Genomic DNA, 25,773 nt, shown 5'->3' on the forward strand with positions numbered 1-25,773 from the left:
CTCAACACACTGGTATTGGTCTCAACACACACTGGTCTTGGTCTCAACACACACTGGTCTTGGTCTCAACACACACAGGTCTTTGTCTCAACCATCAAAGTCTTGGTCTTGATCTCGACACACACTGGACTTGTTCTCGACACACACTGGACTTGGTCTTGGTCTCAACACACACTGGACTTGGTCTTGGTCTTGGTCTCAACACACACTGGACTTGGTCTTGGTCTCAACACACACTGGTCTTGGTCTTAACATACACTGGACTTGGTCTTGGTCTCAACACACACTGGACTTGGCCTTGGTCTCAACACACACTGGTCTTGGTCTTAACACACACAGGTCTTGGTATCAACCATCAAAGTCTTGGTTTTGCTCTCAACACATACTGATCTTTGTCTCAACCCCTCAAAGTCTTGGTCTTGTCTTGGTCTCAACACACACTGGTCTTGTCCTTGTCTTGGTCTCAACACACACTGGTCTTGGTCTTTTCTTGGTCTCAACACACACTGGTCTTGGTCTTGTCTTGTTCTTAACACACTGGTCTTGACTTGGTCTCGGCTTAGGTGGTCTTGACTATGACGCTACCCTTCATATTGTGTAGGGCATATTGCCACTGCATTTTTAAATAAATTTAATGTTGATGTCTAATGGTAAATGGACTGCATTTATATAGCGCTTTCACAGACCGAATGGCCACCAAAGCGCTTTACATAGTTGCCTCACATTCACCCATTCATACACACATTCATACACCGACGGCGGTGTCAGCCATGCAAGGCGCCACCCAGCTCGTCGGGAGCAGTTGGGGTTAGGTGTCTTGCTCATGGACACTTGACACTTGGTCAGGTGGAACCGGGGATTGAACCACCAACCACCAACATGTAATGGTACATGGTACAATAAAGATGATTTTCATTCTCTAGTTCTACTGAGAGACACTGTGGGATTGTCATCACAAGTTGTGAAACTTGTGATTGAGAGCCACAAAAGACAGATTATTATTTCCATCTCGTCCTTTCGACCAGCGTTAAAAAAGCGAGCAAGGTCACAACCAAAAGTAGAAGATTAATTTGGTCTTACCTGATAAATTATGAGAATTAGCCTGTTGGGAAAAAAACAGTACTTGGTGAGCTGTTTCTGATTGGTCCAATAGAATCAAAGCAGAGGTTCTGATTGGTCCAAACAGTCATGAAATTTAAAATGGCAGTTTAAGTTCAAGCTAGGTTAGAAGGTGGGTGTATTTTAGCATAGATATAAGTGCTAAGGTGATGGGGAGATTTCTGACTTTGGATATGCCATTTCTCACAACTAAGAATGGCATATCTAATAATGCGAGGAAAGCATTGCCACTGTCAGAAAAAAAAACCTTGATGGCGTCATTTTTGAAATTGCCATAATTATTTTTTTCACTTTATGTGCAGTAGCTATTTGAGAATCCCAAAAAAAGCTGAAAGATTGCATAGACCTGCAATTCCAGTCAAAGCCGAATAAACAACACAAAAAGTACTTTTCATCTTTTGGAATTTCATTACTTTTTCAAAGAACCATGGCTTTCCTTTGACAGTGACGGCATGCTAATCCTGTGGGCTCAACAAGTCCTGCGCTATTACTCTCTCTCTCTGCGGTGTACGGACCACCATCTTGTGTTCATTAGAGGAAATGTGGTCATTCTCAGCAGATGACTTCATTCCATTATATCTGACATGAGCTCATGCTGCAACATCAACAGGCCAAAGCAACAGAATTTCAGCTCATGGTGACATTCTGCAATGAATCTTGCAAGCACTGCACCCTGAGACATGAGCTCGCCATTACACCCCCTGGCTAAAGGGAAAGCAACTTTAAGGGTTAAGCTCGGGGATAATGGTCACACATTTATAAGTGATTTTAATAAAAGATGACTACTAATTTTTTAGATATTTAAATAAGGACTACACCTGAAAATCTATAAATACCAGGAATAAATTAAATCTTGTAAATTAACATTAAAAAAATAAATAAATAAAAATTAAATATTAAAAAATCATCATTTACTGACCCTCATGTCATTCTGTTGAGCCTCTGTGTATGTTCGCTGATCAATGTTTACATGTGAATCAAAGTCTATATTAAATCGGTCCATCATATAAAGCGATCAAGTTTCTTCCGAAAATTTGGACTGAACCGCTCAATTCATAAGGATTCGTTTTATGGATCTTTTTATGAACTTTTTGAAGCGTCAAAGTGGTAGTTGCATAGCTGTCAATGGAGGGACAGCAATATCTAAATATTTAAATGAAAACATCTTAATTTGTGTTTCAAAGATAAATGAAAGGCTCACGGGTTTGGAACGATATGAGGGTGAGTAATTGATGAAATTATTTTCATTTTTAGGTGAACTAACCCTTTAATAACTAACTTTTATTTATAACATTTACAAACATTATTACATTCTGAGGCTTAACAGTTCATTTGTTAATATGTGTTATTCTTATATATATATATATATATATATATATATATATATATATATATATTTAAATTATCCTGCAAATCTGTAAACGATTAGTTTACAGTTTTAGAGTAAACTTTCAGAGTTTAGAGTTTTGTTGATGGCTTATTAATTAAAGTTATTTTAAATGAATAGTATTTTTTTATTTTATATATATATATATATATATATATATATATATATATATATATATATATATATATATATATATATATATATATATATATGAGGAGTTCTTTTCCAAAACGCTATAAATCCATTTCAATAGTTTTCCGGAAAATTATTTTTTTTACCTAGACCCACACATTTTGTGAATATTCAATTTATCCTGTTAAAATGTTTTATTGGCTCAGTCTGAACATGTTAAACAATGATTATTAAATCAAACAACAATATTGTTTATGATCAATTAAAAGTTTTTTTTTTTTCAAAATGCTATAAATCCATCAATTTTGTCCAAAAATTTATGGTTTGTCTTAAAAATAAATAAAAAAACGAGAACATGCAACATATAATCAGGGGCTCATACTATAAATTAATATAAACTAAATTTAGTAACACATTTAGGTTAATAGTCATTTGGTGCAGAACCTGAAAATAGTAATGATATCAATAGCTATTCAATAAGTTATTTAGTAATACATTCAGAGTCATTTTTAGTAAAGTGTCAAACCTGTAACAAGTAGGACCAATTTGTCCACTACATATGAACGAAAAAAATCCGAATTATTAAAATATTCAATAATGATAACGATATTCAAAAGTAGTGATGGGCACCCCTCCACCACATGCACACACACATGCATGTATAGGCTACACAGCATGTGAGCAAAGCGGACCGGCGTGATGCTTAAATATAAGTAAAAAAAACCAAAAAAACTTAAACATACGTTTCATATTTATGTTTAATAATGTAATGTTTTTTTATTTATTTCATCTATGTTGATTATATGAGAAGGGAACCGCATGAGATGAGAAAGAATCATAAGATGCCCAATATATCGGAACACATTTGGAATGGGTCAATATAGGCTAATCCAAGGTGTGCATTTCTCTCTATATGCGCGTTCACTACTGCGAAGATGGCGAGTCAGCATCGTCAACTTTATCTTTGCAGCTGACACTGACAGAAAGCACTAGTTAAATTCAAAAATAAACAATTCAAATGTTTCATGCATAATCATTACTTTTGTCGGTTCTTTGTGGCAAGCTTTATGCGTGCGTTGAGATGCGGAATAGGCAATTAAAAACTCTCATTATGGTTTCTCTCCCATATACTGTATATTTAAGTAATTAAATCAATATAAATATGTGATTAAACTAATGGCTTAAATGAACTACTTCTAGTCGACTAGAAAACTTGCACTCATTTTGAGGAATGAATGAACATAAACAAACCTCTGTTCAGAGCGCCACCGTGCTGGATTGCGTAGAACGCTCACCGAATTCTGATTAGTGGAGAGGATTTCTCGCGTTTAGGCGAAAAATAGGTTTGGCGCTTATCGCGTTTTGGAAAGAAACTGCATCTTGCAGTACATTTTAAACAAGGAAATATAGCGTTTTGGCATGAAACGTTGATGGAGCAGTGATTAGGTTCAGTACACAGCAAAATGAAATGACAAACTCATTTTTTTTTAAATGGCGTTTATCGCGTTTTGGAAAAGAGCTCTTCTTATATAAACTGTCAATTTAACATTAAAATATAATAAATTACATTCAAAAGGTCGAATTAAATTGGTCATCACTTCAGCCAATTTTAACAGTGCCATGATAAGTGGACAAAGCCAGAAAACATGCATAATAATGTAAAAAATCACATTATTTAGTTTTGAAAACTTACATCTGCTCATGCGATCCAAAATCTCAAAAACCAAAAACTAAAACTAAATTATTTTTAAGATTTTAATGCTAAATTGCATCAGTCTTTCAGAGTTCACGAGATTTAGTATCAAGACATTTGAATTCATCATGAGCAAATGTACACTCTCAACTTCCCCAATGTCCGGCGAATAAAACGTTTTGTTACTTACTGTTGGGATCCACATTTTCACACAGTTCGGTTTTGGCCTCGCCGTTCGGTCGGTCGCTGGGTTTGTGCGATAGACGCGAGGACATGGTGGCCGCCGTCACCACGGCCTTGAAGCTCCGCTTCCGCTTCTGCACGTTGAGCTCCGGGTGGAAGATGATGACGTAGACCTTGGGCATGTAGAGCATTCCCAGAGCCACGGACGCGCTCAGATTCATGGAGATGGTCAGCGTGGTGGTCTGGATGTAGAGCTTTGGAAAGAAAAAAAACATGGAAGAATTTAGTTTTATATTGGCATATAACAGCAAGGGAATTCTCCAAAGAGGCATAACAAATGAAAAACAGCGTCATAAAGATCTTCAAAAAGAGCTATAAAAGTATAATGTCAGAAGTTCATGAATTATGTAGTCCATTAGCTATTTCTGCAAACTTCGGTATGGGATTCAAGATGAAATGAGGAATAAAGTAATATCTGAGGTCAGTACGAAAGACACTCAATGTTGCTGTCCTGGTGGGAATTCAAAGCAAAATGATGATAATAGTCCTTAAAAACTCGAGTTGCTGTCATTGCCTGAGAGCACAGCTCTTGCACGGATGTACTTTTCTTGTATGAAAAAAAGGAGCTTGTCAAAGAATTATAATGAAGGCTTTCATGCCGCGACCATATCACATTAGTACTACGGCAAAGATTCATTTCATGTGGCAGTTAACGGCACTCTGGCAAGTATGTAATTACCGATATCCTCAGTGTGTTTAATCTTTAATGTAGTGCGAGTTCAAAGCCTGTTAGGAAGGTCACGGGTGCTTTTCAATTAAGGCAACAGGACCCAGTCATGAATGAATTGTGAAAATCATTCAAAAAATGTATTTTTGTGCACAAACTGGTCACTGAAATTTGTTCTGCGTGTCAGTTCGTGAATGAGGCCCAGCATTTCGACTGCATTTCTACTACAAACATATCGATCGGCCAATAAAGCAACTCTAATTGGCAGAAGGTCAGATCCATTTTATAGCTTATTCAGATCAAAAAACATCTCCTTAGACATGAGGAAGTGCCCTTCTCAGGTGTTTTTACTAAGGGTACTTAGGTCTGTGGACGCCATTGCTTTAAATATGTATTTAGCAGAATGCTGTGATGGAAGTGATAATGTAAGAATGACATTTAATGGTAATGGCAATTTTAATATATATATATATATATATATATATATATATATATATATATATATATATATATATTTTTTTTTTTTATATAAATGACTGTTTTCTTGCTTAATTATATCATTTTTGTTTTTACAGCTAAGTCGCTTTGGATAAAAGCGTCTGCTAAATGACTAAATGTAAAATGAAGACTGGAAATTACATACATTAACCTTCAAAAAAACTTTATGCAAAACTGTTAATTGAACGATTGGATAAAAACAAAAACAAACCAAGAATCAGTGAGTGTGTGAGTGAGAATCAGTGAGTGTGTGAGTGAGAATCAGTGAGTGAGTGAGTGTGAATCAGTGAGTGAGTGAGTGAGTGAGTGAATGTGAATCAGTGAGTGAGTGAGTGAGTGAGTGAGTGAGTGAGTGAGTGAGTGAGTGAGTGAGTGAGTGTGAATCAGTGAGTGAGTGAGTGAGTGTGAATCAGTGAGTGAGTGAGTGAGTGTGAATCAGTGAGTGAGTGATCGAGTGAGAATCAGTGAGTGAGTGAGTGAGTGAGTGAATGTGAATCAGTGAGTGAGTGAGTGAGTGAGTGAGTGTGAATCAGTGAGTGAGTGAGTGAGTGTGAATCAGTGAGTGAGTGAGTGAGTGAGTGAGTGTGAATCAGTGAGTGAGTGAGTGAGTGAGTGTGAATCAGTGAGTGAGTGATCGAGTGAGAATCAGTGAGTGAGTGATCGAGTGAGAATCAGTGAGTGAGTGAGTGAGAATCAGTGAGTGAGTGAGTGAGTGAGTGTGAATCAGTGAGTGAGTGAGTGAGTGTGAATCAGTGAGTGAGTGAGTGATCGAGTGAGAATCAGTGAGTGAGTGAGTGTGAATCAGTGAGTGAGTGAGTGAGTGTGAATCAGTGAGTGAGTGAGTGAGTGAGAATCAGTGAGTGAGTGAGTGAGAATCAGTGAGTGAGTGATCGAGTGAGAATCAGTGAGTGAGTGATCGAGTGAGAATCAGTGAGTGAGTGAGTGAGTGAGTGTGAATCAGTGAGTGAGTGAGTGAGTGAGAATCAGTGAGTGAGTGATCGAGTGAGAATCAGTGAGTGAGTGAGTGAGTGTGAATCAGTGAGTGAGTGAGTGAGTGTGAATCAGTGAGTGAGTGAGTGAGTGAGAATCAGTGAGTGAGTGATCGAGTGAGAATCAGTGAGTGAGTGAGTGAGTGTGAATCAGTGAGTGAGTGAGTGAGTGAGAATCAGTGAGTGAGTGAGTGAGTGTGAATCAGTGAGTGAGTGAGTGAGTGAGAATCAGTGAGTGAGTGATCGAGTGAGAATCAGTGAGTGAGTGAGTGAGTGTGAATCAGTGAGTGAGTGAGTGAGTGTGAATCAGTGAGTGAGTGAGTGAGTGAGAATCAGTGAGTGAGTGATCGAGTGAGAATCAGTGAGTGAGTGAGTGAGTGTGAATCAGTGAGTGAGTGAGTGAGTGAGAATCAGTGAGTGAGTGAGTGAGTGTGAATCAGTGAGTGAGTGAGTGAGTGTGAATCAGTGAGTGAGTGAGTGAGTGTGAATCAGTGAGTGAGTGATCGAGTGAGAATCAGTGAGTGAGTGAGTGAGTGTGAATCAGTGAGTGAGTGAGTGAGTGTGAATCAGTGAGTGAGTGAGTGTGAATCAGTGAGTGAGTGAGTGAGAATCAGTGAGTGAGTGAGTGAGAATCAGTGAGTGAGTGATCGAGTGAGAATCAGTGAGTGAGTGATCGAGTGAGAATCAGTGAGTGAGTGAGTGAGTGAGTGTGAATCAGTGAGTGAGTGAGTGAGTGAGAATCAGTGAGTGAGTGAGTGATCGAGTGAGAATCAGTGAGTGAATGAGTGAGTGAGTGTGAATCAGTGAGTGAGTGAGTGAGTGAGTGAGAATCAGTGAGTGAGTGAGTGAGTGAGTGTGAATCAGTGAGTGAGTGAGTGAGTGAGCGATTGAGAATCAGTGAGTGAGTGAGTGAGTGAGAGTGAATGAGTGAGTGAGAATCAGTGAGTGAGTGATCGAGTGAGAATCAGTGAGTGAGTGAGTGATCGAGTGAGAATCGGTGAGTGAATGAGTGAGTGAGTGTGAATCAGTGAGTGAGTGAGTGAGTGAGTGAGAATCAGTGAGTGAGTGAGTGAGTGAGTGTGAATCAGTGAGTGAGTGAGTGAGTGAGCGATTGAGAATCAGTGAGTGAGTGAGTGAGTGAGAGTGAATGAGTGAGTGAGAATCAGTGAAGAGTGAGTGAGTGATTGTAAATCATTGAGTGTGAATCAGTGAGTGAGTGTGAATCAGTGTGTGAGTGAGTGAGAGTGAATGAGTGAGTGAGAATCAGTGAGTGAGTGAGTGAGTGAGTGAGTGAGTTAGTGAGAGTGAATGAGTGAGTGAGTGATTGTAAATCATTGAGTGTGAATCAGTGAGTGAGTGTGAATCAGTGTGTGAGTGAATGGATGGATGAATTGAGTGGGTGAGTGAAATGAGTGAATGAATAAAGAAATAAATAAATACATTTTACACCTGTTGCATAATTTGACAAAATTACAGCTAGAATAAATATAACATTAACTTTCAACACATAATTCATATTTTTATAATTAATTTTCATAGTTCAAGATTGAAAGTAGTAAAAAGACAAGAAGTAAAATAAACATTTACAAGTGGCAAATTAAATAAAGCAAGTGTAAAAAAAACATCAACAGATTGTTCGTTGTTTTTAACACTGCATTTAAGAGTTGGTTTATCTGAAATCAATCATACCACAACACTATATCACTGGAAAAATGTGTGAAGACTGATCAGAATTTCATGGCCCATATTTGACTTGTACCTTTTCCATTTTTAGCACGTTATAAGAGCAACGGTCACAAACCCGAACAGCCGGGATAACTGAATTCCCGTGGGCTCTCAAATCACACAACCTTAAAAATTTCTGAAAGAAAAAGTGTGAAAACCTCTAGGGGTGTCACATTAATAAATCAAATCCAAAGTGCAAATGCAGTGAACTGACACATGATTCTTTCTGTGACGGAGATCGACACCTAATTCTACAGCTTTTCATTGGCCGCTGAGATGTGTGATGCTGACCCTGGGATAGATGAGAGAACCCAGCATGCTTGACATAACAAAAAAACATATTCACTTCACCGGGTCCGAAAGAGGTGTGACGTGTCAAAGAAACGAGCGATAAAAGCTACTATAAATAAAAGCTGCATTAATTCAAGCTTAATCTGTCACTTTTAAAACAACCCAACTGGAATTCAACATTTCTTTCTTCAAGACACAAATGCACATTTAATGTAATTCACTGCCAAAGTTGCTAATGTGTTTTTTTTTTTAATATAAAAAATATCCTTTTTTTTTCTAAAAACAAAGTTGCACTTTACCATAAGTCGCACCAGGTCAAAACTGCATTGTTGAGAGAATAAAAACAGATACGACGCATTATGTATGTCACATGTATGTTATTACATGTTATACACATATAAACGTATTTTAGTTCCCCTCACTCCACAACAAATGCTTTAAATTGAACAGTATTCAGAACAGAACAGGAATGAAAAATTTAAGTATAAAACAAACATAAATTATAGTGACATTCATTAAAAATAATATTAATCATATATCAATATCAAGTCTTTTTCAAAAGTTAGCTTTTTCAGGCCCCCAAAACGATGTTGTCGTGTGAATGAACGGATAAAAGCTTACCGTTTTTAAGTTGAAAATGGTGACGTGTAAAAAAAATAATTTAAATAAAATAAACGCTAACTGAAATAAAATATACGAAACTTAAACTTATTTTAATTTCAGGTATTTGACAAGGCAACGTTTCCCATTTTCATTTAGTTTACTTAGTTTACTTGAAAAAAAAACTAAAACTGAAATTAAAAATTTTAAAAATCTATATAGACTTATTTAAAAAAAAACTTATAAAAATGACAAAAACAACTAAATAAAAAGATTAATAACTGAAATTAAAATGAAAACAGAAAATATAAAATTAAATCTAATTCAAAATATGAATACAAACTTTAATAGTATATTAATTATATAAATAAAACAAATGAATCAATTAATTAATAAACAAAAACAAACAAACAATAAATACAAATTACAAAGAAAATCTTGTTTTTCAGCCACCTCAAAGTCCTGTGAGAAATCTAATCCCATCTTGGGGTTTATTATTTTCTTAAATACGCTTCTAATTTATTTTGACCTTCACTGAATACCGTAACTAAAGCTAAATGTCTCGTTTCACTGTCTGGTGCACCTTCATTATGCAGTTTGAACTCTTTTGGACATTTTCTATGTAAAATGGAACCAAATGATGTAAAAAAATAAAATATCAATGAGGACAGTCTGATTATGAAGTTGATTACTGATTATGAACACACACACACACACACACACACACACACACACACACACACACACACACACACACACACACACACACACACACACACACACACACACACACACACTAACTAAATAAATAAATACACTCATTGTTTGGACATGTAGTGTTTCCATGATTTATGGGGACTTTCCATAGACATAATGATTGTAATACTGTACAAACTGTATATTCTATTCCCTTACACTAACACTAACCCTACCCCTAAACCTACCCATCACAGAAAACTTTCTGCATTTTTACATTTTACAAAAACATCACTTAGTATGATTTATAAGCGGTTTTCCTCATGGGGACCAAAAAATGTCCCCACACGAAAAAGGATTTCAGATATTGCCATCCTTATGGGGACATTTTGTCCCCATAATGTAGGGTTTACCAGGCCACACACACACACACACACACACACACACACACACACACACACACACACACACACACACACACACACACACACACACACACACACACACACACACATCCCTCTGGCTGCTGCTTAGCACTGATCAGCGTTAATTACTGAGCAATAAGTCTGAAAACTCGTTCTCATCTGAAACGTTTGGATGTGAAGGATGATATGGCGAAGAGGGAGAGTTTTATGGATGTGATTTGGGCTAATAATGGATCAGTCAGAAATGGAGCAGCCTGGAAATAAACAGCTCGATATATGAGGAACACCGATTCTACAGAGAAGAGTTTATAAAACATTGCAGAGAGATTGAAAATCGAACGAACAAGAAGTGGTCTAAAACATCCATACTATAGATTCAAGAACTGGGCTGGGCTGTATGACAATATATATATTGTACATATATATATATATATATATATATATATATATATATATATATATATATATATATATATATACACACATGTATAGACATATATATATATAGATAAGACCATAGAAATATGTCCACCGGTACTGATTTATATGTCAATATGTGGAAGAACTTGCCATGAAGGGATGTTGTCACACACAGCACCTAGATGTTTATGGTTGTTGCAACTTGCTGCATTTAAATGTGGCTTATTCAATTAAATGTTTGTCAAAGCATTTAACCATAGAGTGTCACACAATGTCCCAGAGTCCCAATGCGCAAATTAAAAATCATATGTCACAGGATTTTTGTGCCATTGCGAAGATTAAACAAACATTGTCCCACACTAAACCGCATTCGTCAGACTAAAACCAGTTTCCGCAGTCTTAAATCACCTGAGCACATCAACTACGACAGACTCATTAACACCAGTGACAGACAAATTCACAATCCACCGCCTTATGACAACATGCAATTTAAATAGATAAGAATTCAATTGGTGCGCCGACCCCTGCCGTGATCATATGCTAATCCTGGCGATCTATCAGCCGGATTCCTGCAGTCTGTTTCTTTCTACTGTTCTTCCTCCGTCAAACAAAGACACAGAGATCTGGAATAGGCACGGAAGATGCATTTCAGTTTAGACTCTACACTCATATCAAGACTGAACCTTCTTCTAAGCAACGTCTTTGCCTTAAAACCCCGTTTTTGAAAACCAATCCTCAAAATGACGGCTTTTGATGTGTTCAGAGAGTCACACCTATAGAGGAAGCAAAACATCCTACGCATGCCACAAGAGATGCTCCCCGAACGGCACACAAGCGTCAGTATGCTTCAGATAGGAAGGGACTTATTATATAAAGTGACATACATACAGTAACAGAGGAAGTCGACTCAAACTGCACTGTGATGTAGTTTACCGTCACACTGGATGAAGGTGACACATTTGTCACTACTGAGAAACGCAATCGGGGGAGACGTACAGTAGGCAGAAAGGCAAGATTTACACATTTTCTCTCGGATCACCTTACGTGCAGAAGGACAATGCCTTTAGTCATCTAAAGATCCTTTTCTTTTCCATGAGAGACTCTTTTATTTTTTGGTTTGGTGTCAGTGGGTAATTCAGCTTGAAACTAGCAAAGGCAGCTACACAAAGACACAATGAGCTTATTGATCGCGTTTTCAAAGACCCAGTCATTTTCTCCGCATTCAACTATCCACTGGCAACGTCAAAAAGAGGAACGTCCCTATGGCGGAATGTGGAAAAATAAAGTCTTCTGCGGTCGTCACATCAAACCTGTTTTTAGAAGCATTTCAGAAGCCGGATCATGATGCGATTTGAGAGTTTTTGCTGGGTTTTTGCATTAAAGAAAATGTCAGTGGGTTGGAAGCCCATTTCTGCCAAAGTTGTGACTTTTGTTTCTTGTAATTGCGTCTTTATATCTTATATTGTGACTTAATATCTCACAATTGCAACTTTGTTACTCTATACTTCAAAATGTGACTTTATATCTGAGTTATGAGTAACAAAATAGCAATTGTGAGATATAAAGTTGAAAATACAAGAAACAGTCGCAGTTGTGAGACTTTATACTTCACAATGTGACTTTATATCTGGGTTTAAAGTCTTACAACTGTCACTGTTTCTCGTAATTGAGACTATATCAAAATTTGACTATAAATCACGCATATCTTGACTAATATAGCACAATTTGACTAATCATGTACTTGCAACTATGCTTTTTCTTGAAATTGTAGCTTTCTTGTAATTTACATCTCTCAATGTGACTTCATATCTCACAATTGCAACTCTGTTTCTCGTAACTGAGACTTTATATATCACATTTTGACTTTATATACTCACAACATTTTCTCGTAACTGCAACTATATATCTCCCAAAATTACTTAATATCTCACAATTGCAACTTTGTTTATCATAATTGCTACTTTATATCTTGCAATTGCTACTGTTTCTCTTTTTTATATTATATCTTACTATGCAAATCAAATTCTTGCAGTTCCGACTGTTATAATTGTGCCTAGAATGTGCCTTTACAATGTGCCTATATCTCACAATTGCAACTATTTTTGAGTGAAAAAAAGTGAAAGTGAAAGTGACACGTGATGGCCAAGTATGGTAACCCATACTTGGAATTTGACCTCTGCATTTAACCCATCCAAGTAAGTGCACACACATTAGGAGCAGAGTAGTGAGTAGTGGACACACACACTGCAAATGTGGATACACACACCCGGAGCAGCGGGCAGCCTTAAGTGGCGCCCGGGGAGCGATTGGGGGTTAGCTGCCTTGCTCAACGACACCTCAGTCATATTCCTGCCGGTACTGGAATCAAACCAGCAACCTTAGGGTCACCAATCCAACTCTGTTACCATTAGGCCATGACTGCCCCATATTTCTGTTCATTTAAACTTTTTCTTGCAGTTGGGCCATTTGTTTCACACAATTACAAGAAAATAAGTCACAATTGTTCCCCCCTACTTTGCTCTTGAATTTAAAATTGTATCTTTATGTTTGGAATAATATGCACCAAAGAATAAGACAAGCATTGTGCATTAAAAAAGTAAATGAGGTCTCATCCAGACAAAAGATCAGTTGCAACACTGCATTTTTCTGAAACCCACTTGACAACACAAAGCAACCCACTTAATTCAGAGTGATGGATGGATTTATTTGGAATGCATCATGTTTCATTTACATGTAAAATATCTGTAGACGAGGATTTAGCATGTAAGAAGCAGTCTGAAATGCTTAACTGGCATGACTAATCCTTAAAAAAGAACTACACATACATTGCAAATTAGCTTGATTGCAATCCAGACTTCCATGCATCCTCATGAAACAAACAAAGCTAAGCGTTGGCGGTACCAACACATAAAAATTGCTCTTTCTGTATGACACACATGTAAATGTCTGATCCTACTCTTTGAAGTGCATGCATGTGTACACCGCAGTGTGAAGGAAGAGACAGCATGCCACATCGCTATAAAATCTGAGACACCTGCGTTCACTGACCTAAATCCACATGGGAAGGCCACAGATGGCATAAATAAAACAGCCCCCTGCATTAAACATGGGTCAACACTCAAGCATGCACAGTATCCTAAACGCAACATCGCATGCATTTTCACTGAAACAGCATATTCATTTACAAAAAGCACCTGCTTTGTTGTAGTGTAGCTGTACAGTCGAATTTTAAGTCGATAATATTCATATGGATGTTTTTTTTAACTCCATGTACAAACATTTAATATTTCATTATATTCCGATTATTTGCAAGATAGTGGCCATAAGCAGTAAGCTGTGACAGTTAATAAGTCAATAATTTATATTTGGTCATTCCTACAGTTTGGTGAATTTGGTAAACAATACTAATTTTTTTACGGTAACACTTCATTTTACAGTGTCTTTGTTACATATGTTACATGTACTTACCATAGTAATAACAGTAAATTATGCATAATTACATGCAACTAACTCTCAACCAAACCCTAATCCTACCCGTCCCTAAACCTATCGTGAGTACATGTAGTTCATTAATATTGCTATATATTATAAATATATAATTACACTGAAACAATGACACTTTAAAATAAAGTATAACCTATTTTACATTATTTTCATGCCACATGGCTTTCTATGCATAGATGTATCCTGTTAACAAAAAAATCTGAATTTGATTAGTACCTATGAATCATAGTCATTAAAAAAACACACACATTTGAAGCACTTGAAAGAGAAATTCCCATGTTCCCAATCATGTTTTCACTTTAAAATAATGGTTACATATACAGTATGATTTTATATTAGCAATTTTGAGGAACAGTATATTCATTTAGACATAAAATACAATTTATTGGGATACATATTTCTTTTAAATGTGTAAAACCATTAAATTAGGTAGTCTGTCAAACTCCAGTCCACCCTGTTACATTGGTGTTACTTACCCTTTAAAATCTTAAGCGTATGAACAAAATCACATGACTGACTCCAGAAGCATTAGTCATGAACTTTCCTCCCTTTTTTTTTTTTTTTTTTTAATTTTTAGAAGATAATAAAGTCTTATAGACTTATAATAAGAAGTCTAATATTGTAAAACATAGCATGTCCACCCTGTTGTGTCGCTTTCTAGACTTCTGCTAGCATGTTCTTTCCTAGCTAGTAACGGGCTTCAAGAATGTAAGCGTCCAGCCTGTTACGTATTGCATTGTAACAGGGAGGACAAATTTCCAAGCCCACATGTGAAATATTTGGTCGGAATTATTAAGTAATACTACCAGCCAGAGCTGGACGAATGTGCTTTTTTTCCACAAACCTGGAGTGCGTTTCCCACACAACGACGTAACTCGCTGCTGAACCACAATAGTACGATGCATCATTGAAGAAATCAACTAGCTAGTTGCGACTGTTTCCCCAAACCGTACTGTCGCAAAGTGGTCATCAACCACGTGGGTTAATGATGTCACGCATGTGTTGGAGTAGTAACTCCTTTTAATGAAACCGTTTGAGATCGAATTAACGCTAGATGTTTTGATATAAATTACAGACATGGCATCTGAGGACTATCTCTTATTTTTCTCAGTTATTTTTCTTTATTTCCAGGCTCGTTCTTGCGTACTAGTTCACACATGCACACTCTTCAAAAGCGACGCTAAAAATCTCGACAAACTAAAAGACGTGAATTACATTTGTATGTATTCGAAATAAAAGATATAGATTGTACTGAATGTTATGTACTGAATGTCTTGAGCTTATTTGGCTCAAGACAAGGATTTATTGAGTCATGAAAACAAGAAACTGCTTCTAACCACAGGTCGAGATCTCTCGTCGCAAACACACGACTTTGCGATGCTGTGTGCGAATGTTTGTTGCACGTCGAAACACAGACTTGTTGAACTATGTTGATAACGACAGAACTTGCGAACATGCTTTCGGGAAACGCACCCCTGCTCAGTCCCAAACCCATGAAAAAGTAGGAATGACTATGTAGCTCCTCCCATAAACATATTGTGATTGCCTGTGATTTCTTGCTTCAACTTCAACTGTCACTTATTTGTCGCACCTGGTCAGGACACAGAAGTCTGTGTGTCTGTTTACGCAAGTTAATTCAGAGCCGACAACAACACCTGCAGGTCAGGCAAACTCTTTGTCCCTTTATCAACCTTTGTCATTTTCCCACCTGCTCTCCATGTGCATCTTCCGTGACTCATCCTCTGCCCAGGTGGCCTATACATGCTGACCACCAACACAAGCAGATACGAGGAGACTATTCAGTGTGCATGTTGCTCAGAGGCGCTCCTTAAATCGGCGACGAAGTGAAAATTTGGTGTAGGTTAATCCTTGTGCATTTATAATTACGGATGTTCCAGTCAGAAAGCAAATGTAGGCTGGGATTATGCAAATGAATGCATAAAAGGCACATAATGAGATTTATTGCAACAGCCCGCACCTGCTAGGGGTATGATTGGCGATTATGTTCGGAATCAGTACGCAAGGAAACAAACGCTAACCAGGCTTTTTTGAAAGCATTTTCAGCAGAGGGAAACGAGAGGCCGTGATTGAGCAAATGTGTTATGATTGGCTACTTGATGACTCTTTTGGCTTTAAAATGACTGTGCATAGAAAGGCTTCATACCGATTACGGAACGCTTTCCGCACGTGACATACTTTTTTAAATTATTTCAGAAATAAAGGATATTGCTGACACCACAATCCAAGGTGGAGAAAATGTGATCATTTTTTAAATCTATATCATTATTGTTATTATTATGAATAAAACAAACAAACAAATAAATATAAATACATAAATAATATAATATAATTATTAGCCGATTATTAGGTTCAGAGAATAATTTCCCAGTATGATTCAAACCAACATCTCAGGAGTTTGTCTTATTGATAGAAAGATAAAAAAGAATGGTTTGTTCCTAAATCAAATCTACTAGCATTTAAAGCAGTTTTAATTTTATCCAGTTCAGAATTTTTTGATGTGGAAAATGTAAATCTTTCATTGCGCAAGACTTTACATTAACTTTCCCTGTGGCAAAGCAAAAAGGGACCTGTGATTCATCCGCCTACACAGCCATAAAACAACAAACTCTATAATAATGAATGAGCTCTGGGTAACTTCATCCACTCCAGCCTTGAGAGCTGCATTTCACGGCATGTGTCCCCCTTCAGACCACAGACACAATAAAACACCGGACTTTAGAGAGCTGAAAGCACAGATACAGCGTTTCTCTGTTCATTTATGACAAGAGTAGTTCAGTCGCAGGCTAATGACAGTCTCACATCTTACAGCACATTTTCAGTAGCTGCTCTCATCAAAAATACATTTTTACAGTCTCTTGAAAAACATGAGAGTGATGGTTGCCTGTGTTGAAAGTGCTGAGATTGCAATGCGGCTGCAAAGGTCAGGGATCCCACACTTTATGACCAATGATTATACTATACTATTCCACAACCTTTCCAGTTATGATTACTGGATTTTGAATTCTGATTCAGAACAATTAGCTAATAAGTTCATGAAAATTGTGTACCTTTTCCATGAGAATAGTTTCCACGATTGATACTGTAAGCCCGTCTAAATCGGTCCAATGGTGGCATCCGATAGAACGGGTGAAGGTCTCGGTGTGTTACTGTCTTTTCCGCGTGGAAAAGTAATTTAGTTCCAATTAAACTTATCTGACTCCATTTTATCACAACCTTGAATGCCAGTTGGTTAATGGTCATTTTTATAATAGTTTAGCAGCACATTTGATTGTTCTATTTAACTCTTTACTTATACACACAAACATTTTTATTTTATTTCATTAATTAAAATAAGCAAAAGTAACGCGATTGTTTCATATTTTGTCATTTGTCAACTTAATTTAATATTGTGTTCAATCAACCTAATATATCTAAAACTGAAGTTTACTTAATTCATTTGTGTGAAAACTACATGAATCATTTTTGTTGACAAATAACTGGTAAGTGGATCTGTAGTTCCCAGCATGCTTTGCAAGGGACTGCATTAGGAGGGTAAATTTAGGGATTACCGTGTTATTTTGTGTTTTTCAGTAAATGGAAAGATGTTGTATGTTAATGTTAGTTTTTAATGTTCAGTTATGTTAGAAACCTAGAGGACTTTCTGTAATGTTTTTTAATTTTGTGGTTACCATTATGCAGAAGAGTGACGACTGTGTTTAGTCTGTGGGCACACAGTATGCACAACACATACATTAAACCTCACTTGCAGACCTGCATAAGTCATATCTAACATTACTATGTAAAAAGTTCTTTTAATTCAATTGAACACCAGTAGCTTCTATCATTGGAAGTAACTATAGAGTCAAATTAGCTAAAATTATACTTTAGGATGGACAGAAATTAAATCTAGGTAACTTGACAAAACTTTATCTAGTGGTAATGACACAATTATTTTTAGTAGTCTTGACTAAATGAATTTAAGTTCATACAGCAAGATTACAACAAATCATTTCAAACAAATTTGATTTTGTTGGTAAAATGTAATTCAATTTCATGGAAAAGTTATCCTTAATTTAATTAAGTTGGTTCAACAGCTTATTTTTTGAGTGTATTTCACCCATTCATATAAGTTTGCTATGTCGCTCAGAGGTCCTCACGCCTTGTTTAACGCGGGTCTCACGATCACAGACTCGTCAGTTTCGGTCACTAAACAGAGGTAATCGCTATATATCTGAGATCGGTCATATTCACGATTACACACTCAAAGATACTTTGGTATAGCCCCCTAGATTGCATACACTTGAAATTAAAGTAACGTTTACTTCAGTAGAGGTATGGCCACTACTACACATATAAGTGAACCAACTTTACTTCTCTTAGAAATAGCTTTGGATTGGCCATGCCGTGGTTTCCCACGTACACTTATCTAAAGTAACATTAAATTAAAACAGAGGTAAGACACCCAGATTTAGGTTGGTCAATCAGCATTTTTGCTGTTCTAAACGGAAATTCACTTCTTGTCTTTGCAAACCAAGTACACTTGAATTAGTGCCAATCATTAGTTGTCACTAATCTGACGCAAAACTTGCCGTCACATACGGATCAGTTTAATCTACTTGGGAAAACAATTTCAGAGTCAGTCAGAATAAAATCAAATGTTTACAATTTATTATGTATCATGCCAATTTCATAATCAGTTCAAATATAATAAATACAAAACATCAAATGCTCTGGAATAAAGAGAAAAGATGCGAACCTGACATTATAAAATACATGATGCGGAGTGTTTTGCGTACACTGCATCACAGGCTAATTTGAGCTACAAATCGCGCTGGGCCTTCTTCAACGTCTCCCTAAATACTCAGACCAAGGCAGAAACCGCTTTTCAAATGTAAACATGAGTTCATAATGGGAATTTGCATTAATCACCCTCCCAGACTTACTGGGGACAGAAGTTGATTTACATGTACACACACAGCAGTTAACAAGATTTCTCGAAAACTCTCTTTTTGGTTTACTTCTGTGGGAATGAGACCTTTGTACCAGTCGCACTGAGACGTTTCAAATGATACCAAACATGTATAATACTGTGTGATAATTGTTCATATAAAACTATATAGATATTTGGGTGAATTCAGGTAGGGATGGGTGAAGGGAATGATGTGTAAATTGGGAGGTGATATATATACATTATATATATATATATATATATATATATATATATATATATATTAGTACACAAAGCTAAATTTTTCCAGCTGAAGCTTGTGCATCAATTTTAGCAATTTTAACAAATAGAAAAGGGACGGCAACGTCATTTTGTAACTTGCACAGATTCTAAATCCAGGCTACAAGCACTCGAGTCTTTGAAAAAAACTGCACATCCTACAATTACCAGTTTAATAGGAAAAGTGGACTCTTTTAAGATTTGAATATGTTTATTTTGTTGGATACTGTCAAATATGGGATTGACTGGCAATAAACAGGCAGATAAAGCAGCAAAGGAAGCACTTCAGTAGGAAATGACAGAACGTAAAATACCGGCATCTGACATCAAACCCACACCGAATCTGTACATTTACAATAAATGGCAAATGGAATGGAACGAATGCATATGACAAACTATATGAGGTGAATCCAGTACTAAATCAAGGAGTTATTGTTATTATTTTGAAAATAGACCAGGTTGTATTTTACGAGAAGTCAAATTGGTCACTCAAGACTCATTCATATTTATTGAAAGAGGAACCAGTTTGTGATTTGTGTAAGAATTTCTCGAGTGCAAAACACATTTTATTAGAATGTCCATTTTTAAATGATATCCGACAACGTTTTTATTCAGAAAATACATTAATGGACATTTTTGAAAAGGTTTCTCCTGAAATAATTTTAGAATTTCTATCATATATTAAATCGAAAGATTCTATATAATTGTTATTATTACTTTTGGTATATATGTATGTTTTTGTATATTGATTGTTTTTAAGACAAAATTGTTAAATTATTGTAAACAATGTATAGTCATAAGTATTTTAAAAACAATTAAATACTGTTGATTTTGCCGGGCCATTGCTGCTGATATGGTGTTAAATTGAAAGAATGAATGAATGAATCAATGAATGAATGAATGACTGAATGCTATTATTAAGAGTGCAGCATTATTATTATTATTAACAACAATTATTATTTAGACATTATTATTATTATTATTAGTACTACTATTAAGAGTGCAGCAGCACAAACAATAATACTAGTTAAAATAAAATAAAAATATTATTATTATTAATATTATTAATAATAACAACAATTATTATTTGGACAACGTTTTTATCATTATTATCAACAACAACAGCAATATTATTATTATTATTATTAATTATATTGTTATTATTATGACAACAACAACAACTATTATTATTATTATGATTATTAACATTATTATAAACATGCAGACTGCTTTCGAGTTATCTGATGTTGTAAATAATAATAATGGAAAATGTATTCAGGGTGTTTTTAATGCATTCATATTTAGTTGCTCTGGTGGGTGGTTTCTAGTTGCCTAATTGTCAAAAGAGTCCCCTACATGATACGGCCCGGGTCCCTCCTTCAATATCCGCCCATTTCAGCCCCCCTAACCCTAGCAAGCACCACTAAGACAAGCAATTGTTTTCACAACTTAAAATACATTTGATGCAGTTGTTTAGATCACAAATTCAGCCTCTCCGTCTCTGCATTTCGACATCGTCCCGGAAGAGCCTCAGTCTCAAGCCCTCATCAGTGAAATCCCACACAAGACTCTATCAGTGACTCTAATCTGTGTGCTGGTGTCCTGCGTTCACAGCGGCTGATGAAAACACCCCCAAGGCCTCCTTGAGCTAAACACTCACTGTCTGAACCCTTCAGTTGCTGTTTCCCTGCGCTGTGCCAGGCTTCGCTGGGCCGTGGTGGAGAACTAGGACACTTCAAGAGGAGAAAAGACACTCAAAGGAGGAAAGATCAACCCCAAACGCAAGCTCCTCTAGCTTTGCTCGGTTCCTTCTTGATGTTTTCTTGTGAGCGAGCAACATTTCTGTGTTTCATGAGTGCAGGGAACATTGCGATTGTTTCGCGCACATTTAAAATGTATAGAGTCCAGTCAGTGCTGAGGACGGTGCTTTTGAAACTGAGGCTTTACAAACTATAAAGTAGTCCAAAAAAAAAAATGCAACTAAAAGTTATTAACAAAAAAGGTTTGATGAGAAATAACAAGGGTTTCAATTACAGAGCATTAAACTTGAAAACTTGCTCACCAATAAGAGTTTTGTTCAATATAAAACAAACAAAATGCAACTAATAAAACTAGAAATGCTTATATAACTGAATCAAAAATAGTCACAAACAGCAGTTTAACTACATTTCTGCACCATTTTTATGACTTTTCTTGACTAATAAACATAAAAATATGAACTTTATCTGGTAATATTATTTAATGGACCAAATGGGTTAACATGAACTAACAATTAACGTTTTTTCTTTATTTTTATTTTTTTTAACAAATATTAATAAATACTGTAACGTGTTTGTGTTGCTTAGTTAATGCATGAACTAATGGGACCTTATTGTAAAGTGTTACCAATTTTACCAATTAGAATGACAATAATTAATAATAATGAATAATTATGAACTTTAACACACATTTTTTATAATAATATTTGATAGATGTTTGTATAATCCTTATCAGTTTTATGTTTTACACACATTTTTCATAAGGTCATAAAACGTCAATGTAAATAGTTAAATATTATTATAAGCATCAATGTAAATTATTATTAATAATTAATAATGCTTAACATGAATGCACGTTTTATAATAAATAAAAGTTATTTAAAAAGGTTATAATAATGATATATATATTATTAAAAATGACAATAGTTATAATATATAAAAAATGGTTTCAAAAAGTTTCATTTAATATGCTGTCTGAAAAAAAACTGATTCGTCACATCATGAACGATAAATATATTAGCGTCCACACCAACGCGCGATAATGTTCAGTTTATTTTCAGCGTCTGCTGCAGTTTTTTCTCCTGTCACTTTAAATGTTCGAGCTCCTTAAAGCAGGATGGATTCTGATTGGCTGTCAATATTTTTATCGTTCATCAGCTGGAAAAAAAAGTGGCCTGTGGACACTTTAGACGAGTGTGTGATTATTGCCTCAGTTCAATGTAGAGTGTTTTTGCACTACAGCACAATTTGTTGGAAAAGTAGTTAGAGGAAAAGCTATGCAATTTAAAAACAACAACAACAGCAACAAAACACCCGAGCTAAGCTATTTTGATTTGTTACTTTAAGCTAGTTACTTCTCAACCACGGCAATTTTCATTTACACATCGTTACGTAACGTTTTGTCAGTAAACAAGTTCCCTGGGAATCATACCTTGCTACTGCTAGCATAATAGCAGGAAATACAAGTGTTCAAAACAAATACCCTGAGAAAAAAATAAAAAAACTATTCTCTGTATTTAGCAGCAGAAAAAAATGCTGATAGCAGCTTTTCTTCACATGCTGTACGTTCAGGCAAATTTCCGTATACTCGGGTTTTAACGGCTTCTGCTTTAAACATGCTCGCGAGCAAGGGAAGCTAATGGAGGCAATGTGCGGCTAATGAATTTGGGTCACACTCCAGCGGAGACGCTCTCTAAGGTCCTCTCCGATTTTCAGAGAGTCAAAGACTGAGTTCTGTTTTCAAAAACTGGAAATAAATGGGAACATGTACAGACTGAAATCTTTTTTAGGGCATCACATCCATCTAGTCAATGATGGTAAGTAAACAATTCAAATGCAATACTGTTACAGACTCATTTCCCTTGAACTGCTCCTCGATTTCATGTAATACTTTTCAGTCCACCATCAAACCTTCAGTAAATATCAAACATCCATAAATTTCCCTACATCCTCCCCCCACCCCCTTCATGCTGTTGCCATGGAGACGGTCATATAAAATAGCGAGATTGACGAGCATCTCTCTTCTACAGCAATGTCAAAGAGTTTTGTACTGCCACAGCAAACCCCTTAAGAACAGATTCTCCAACACAAACCACTCACAAATGTTATAGTAGCGAGTTGTTAGTCGTTTTTAGTAAGAGAAAGTGTGAGAATGCCATTACCGCACACTCAAAAGTGTAAAGTGACAGACACGGAGCCCTGAGGGACGCCCCATTAAACTTAGCTGCTTAGCTTCACTGCTTGCCTGCAGACGCCAGCTCGCAAACAAGACAGATTGTTTACATATAAGACGTTCTTCACGCAAGGCAGGGGTAACAATGCATTTTACGAAATGCAGGGAGAAGATTTCAACAGCCAGCTGGTGACGCCAACTAGACATTTTTCAGGCGCATTCTGCCATTTTTTTCTGAAATCTTAAATGTTGAATTGTGTTTCATTGTATTTTGTGCTGGAAAATAATTGTTTTGGATTGAAATGGCTGAGCATAGCTAGTATTTTATCTAGCTACAATACACTGAGAAAATTACTTTCACAATTTTTTGCTATTAGAATTCACAAATAATTGCAAAGCAGTGTTAATTTTGGCAGCAATTTTTGATTTAGTCTTAGTTTTCATCTTCAGACGAAAATGCTTATTGGTCTTAGTCACATTTTAGTCATTTTGTCTTTTATAGTTTTAGTCTAGTTTTAGTTGACGAAAAGTCATTGCATTTTTTGTCAACTTTGTCATTACTTTAAGTCAAATTGCAGTTACCGAATTTTGGCATATGTAGCCTAGTCTTTAGACAAAAAATGTCATAAAATTTTTTCTCTCTAGGCCAGTTCATTAAGCTTATAAGAAATTTGAATCAAGGTAACAGGCTGTATTGACATTGCACTCTAGCAGTAGCACTTGTGCAATTCTACATATCCATTTTCCTTAGTTCAGTGGTTCTTCAATTTTTTAGAGTGCCGTAACTCCTCTTCTACTTAGATTGCTGTCACACCTTTTCCATTAAGGGACAATATTTACCCTCTTTAATCGATTTTTCCAGTTTATTTTTTACCTTTATAAATACCTTTATAAAATAAATAATGATTTAAATAAAACAATGTTCAATAAATATGCAATGATGGTAAAAACGAAGTTATACTTTAAAATATTAAATTAAAATGGCCACTAGGTGGCGGTAAGTCTGTCTATAGTTTATGAGTGTGTCATCGAGCCATTCATTCATTCAGTAACGAAGCAAGTTGCTGTACTTATGAACGGATCATTGAATCTCACGATTCGTTCAAAGCCACTGAGCCGTTCACGAATCACTGCTGTGTGCTGCAGTTCTGCTGTGGCGTTTGTTGCAAAATAGAGCAATAGCCTACTGACAATACAGTTTTAAATATAGTAGGCCTACATCACTTAATGTTACCCTTGTGTTTGTTGAACTGTTGTATAACATCAATGTCAAATTTGAAATCGTGTGGATATTCGGGAAACATTGCATTCTTGCTCGTATAGGGCTAATATGATCAACATTAAAAACACTGCTGGATATCAGCCTGAATTTTGACCGCAGATTTAGTCTCACAAACAGCGCAAGCGGCTAGTGACAGAAAAAAGACAGACTGAATGACACTTTAATTTAAGTAGAAAATCTCAAATGAAGATCGCTGAACTCTGTTTTTTTAGATCATCCGCGCTTCTTCAGCATGTAGAGAGAGCGCGCGCGCATGGTTGCCAGATACCATTGAAAAGACCGGTTAGAAAACGTGTTATTTAAACAGAATTTTTTAACTGGGAATTAAATTATTGAAAAAAGGCAACCGTAAGCATGAACGCTCGCAAACACAGTCTGTAATGTGTTGTCTTCTCCTTTATTCGACAAAACAAGTGGTTTTGGTAAAGTCTTGTTTTTGTTTTAACCGATCAGTCTCGTCTTTTTTCGTCAACGATATTGCATGTGTTGATAGTCACAGTTATCGTTTAATGACGTGGGTGTCGTCTCTCATCGTCTTGTCTTAGTCAGGGGAAAAAAGGTCGTCGACGAACATTTTTCGTCATGGTTTTCGTTAACGAAATTAACACTGTTGCAAAGAAACAAAGTAACACACACACACACATATATATATATACATATATGTGTGTGTGTGTGTTACTTTGTTTCTTTGCAACAGTGTTAATTTCGTTAACGAAAACCATGACGAAAAATGTTCGTCGACGACCTTTTTTCCCCTGACTAAGACAAGACGATGAGAGACGACACCCACGTCATTAAACGATAACTGTGACTATCAACACATGCAATATCGTTATACATATATATATATATATATGGCATAATTTGACAATTTTAGCGTGCTAGGACATGACACACACACACACACACAGACACAAAAAAAAAACATTTTACTTTTGATTTAGT

General features: G+C 36.1%; 1 protein-coding gene across 3 annotated transcripts in view; it reads right to left on the minus strand.

Annotated features, from left to right (window-relative positions):
- Positions 1-25,773, minus strand: part of grm7 (glutamate metabotropic receptor 7) — a 242,035-nt gene that overhangs the window by 8,902 nt on the left and 207,360 nt on the right. Inside the window, exons 9-10 of one of the 3 annotated variants that reach the window (XM_077226986.1) lie at positions 4,522-4,768; positions 1,081-1,102 (exon numbers count right to left, since the gene is read on the minus strand). In XM_077226986.1, the coding sequence (XP_077083101.1) occupies positions 1,098-1,102; positions 4,522-4,768 (252 nt within the window). In that variant the 3' untranslated portion in view covers positions 1,081-1,097. Of the gene's footprint in view, positions 1-1,080; positions 1,103-4,517; positions 4,769-25,773 lie in introns of all 3 variants that reach the window. The other 2 variants (XM_077226985.1, XM_077226984.1) reach the window with 2 other exon arrangements.

The sequence above is a fragment of the Siphateles boraxobius genome, unplaced genomic scaffold (genome assembly GCF_051911475.1).
Source record: "Siphateles boraxobius isolate OS27281-9 unplaced genomic scaffold, OSU_SipBor_1 13, whole genome shotgun sequence".
Classification (NCBI taxonomy): Eukaryota; Metazoa; Chordata; class Actinopteri; order Cypriniformes; family Leuciscidae; genus Siphateles; species Siphateles boraxobius.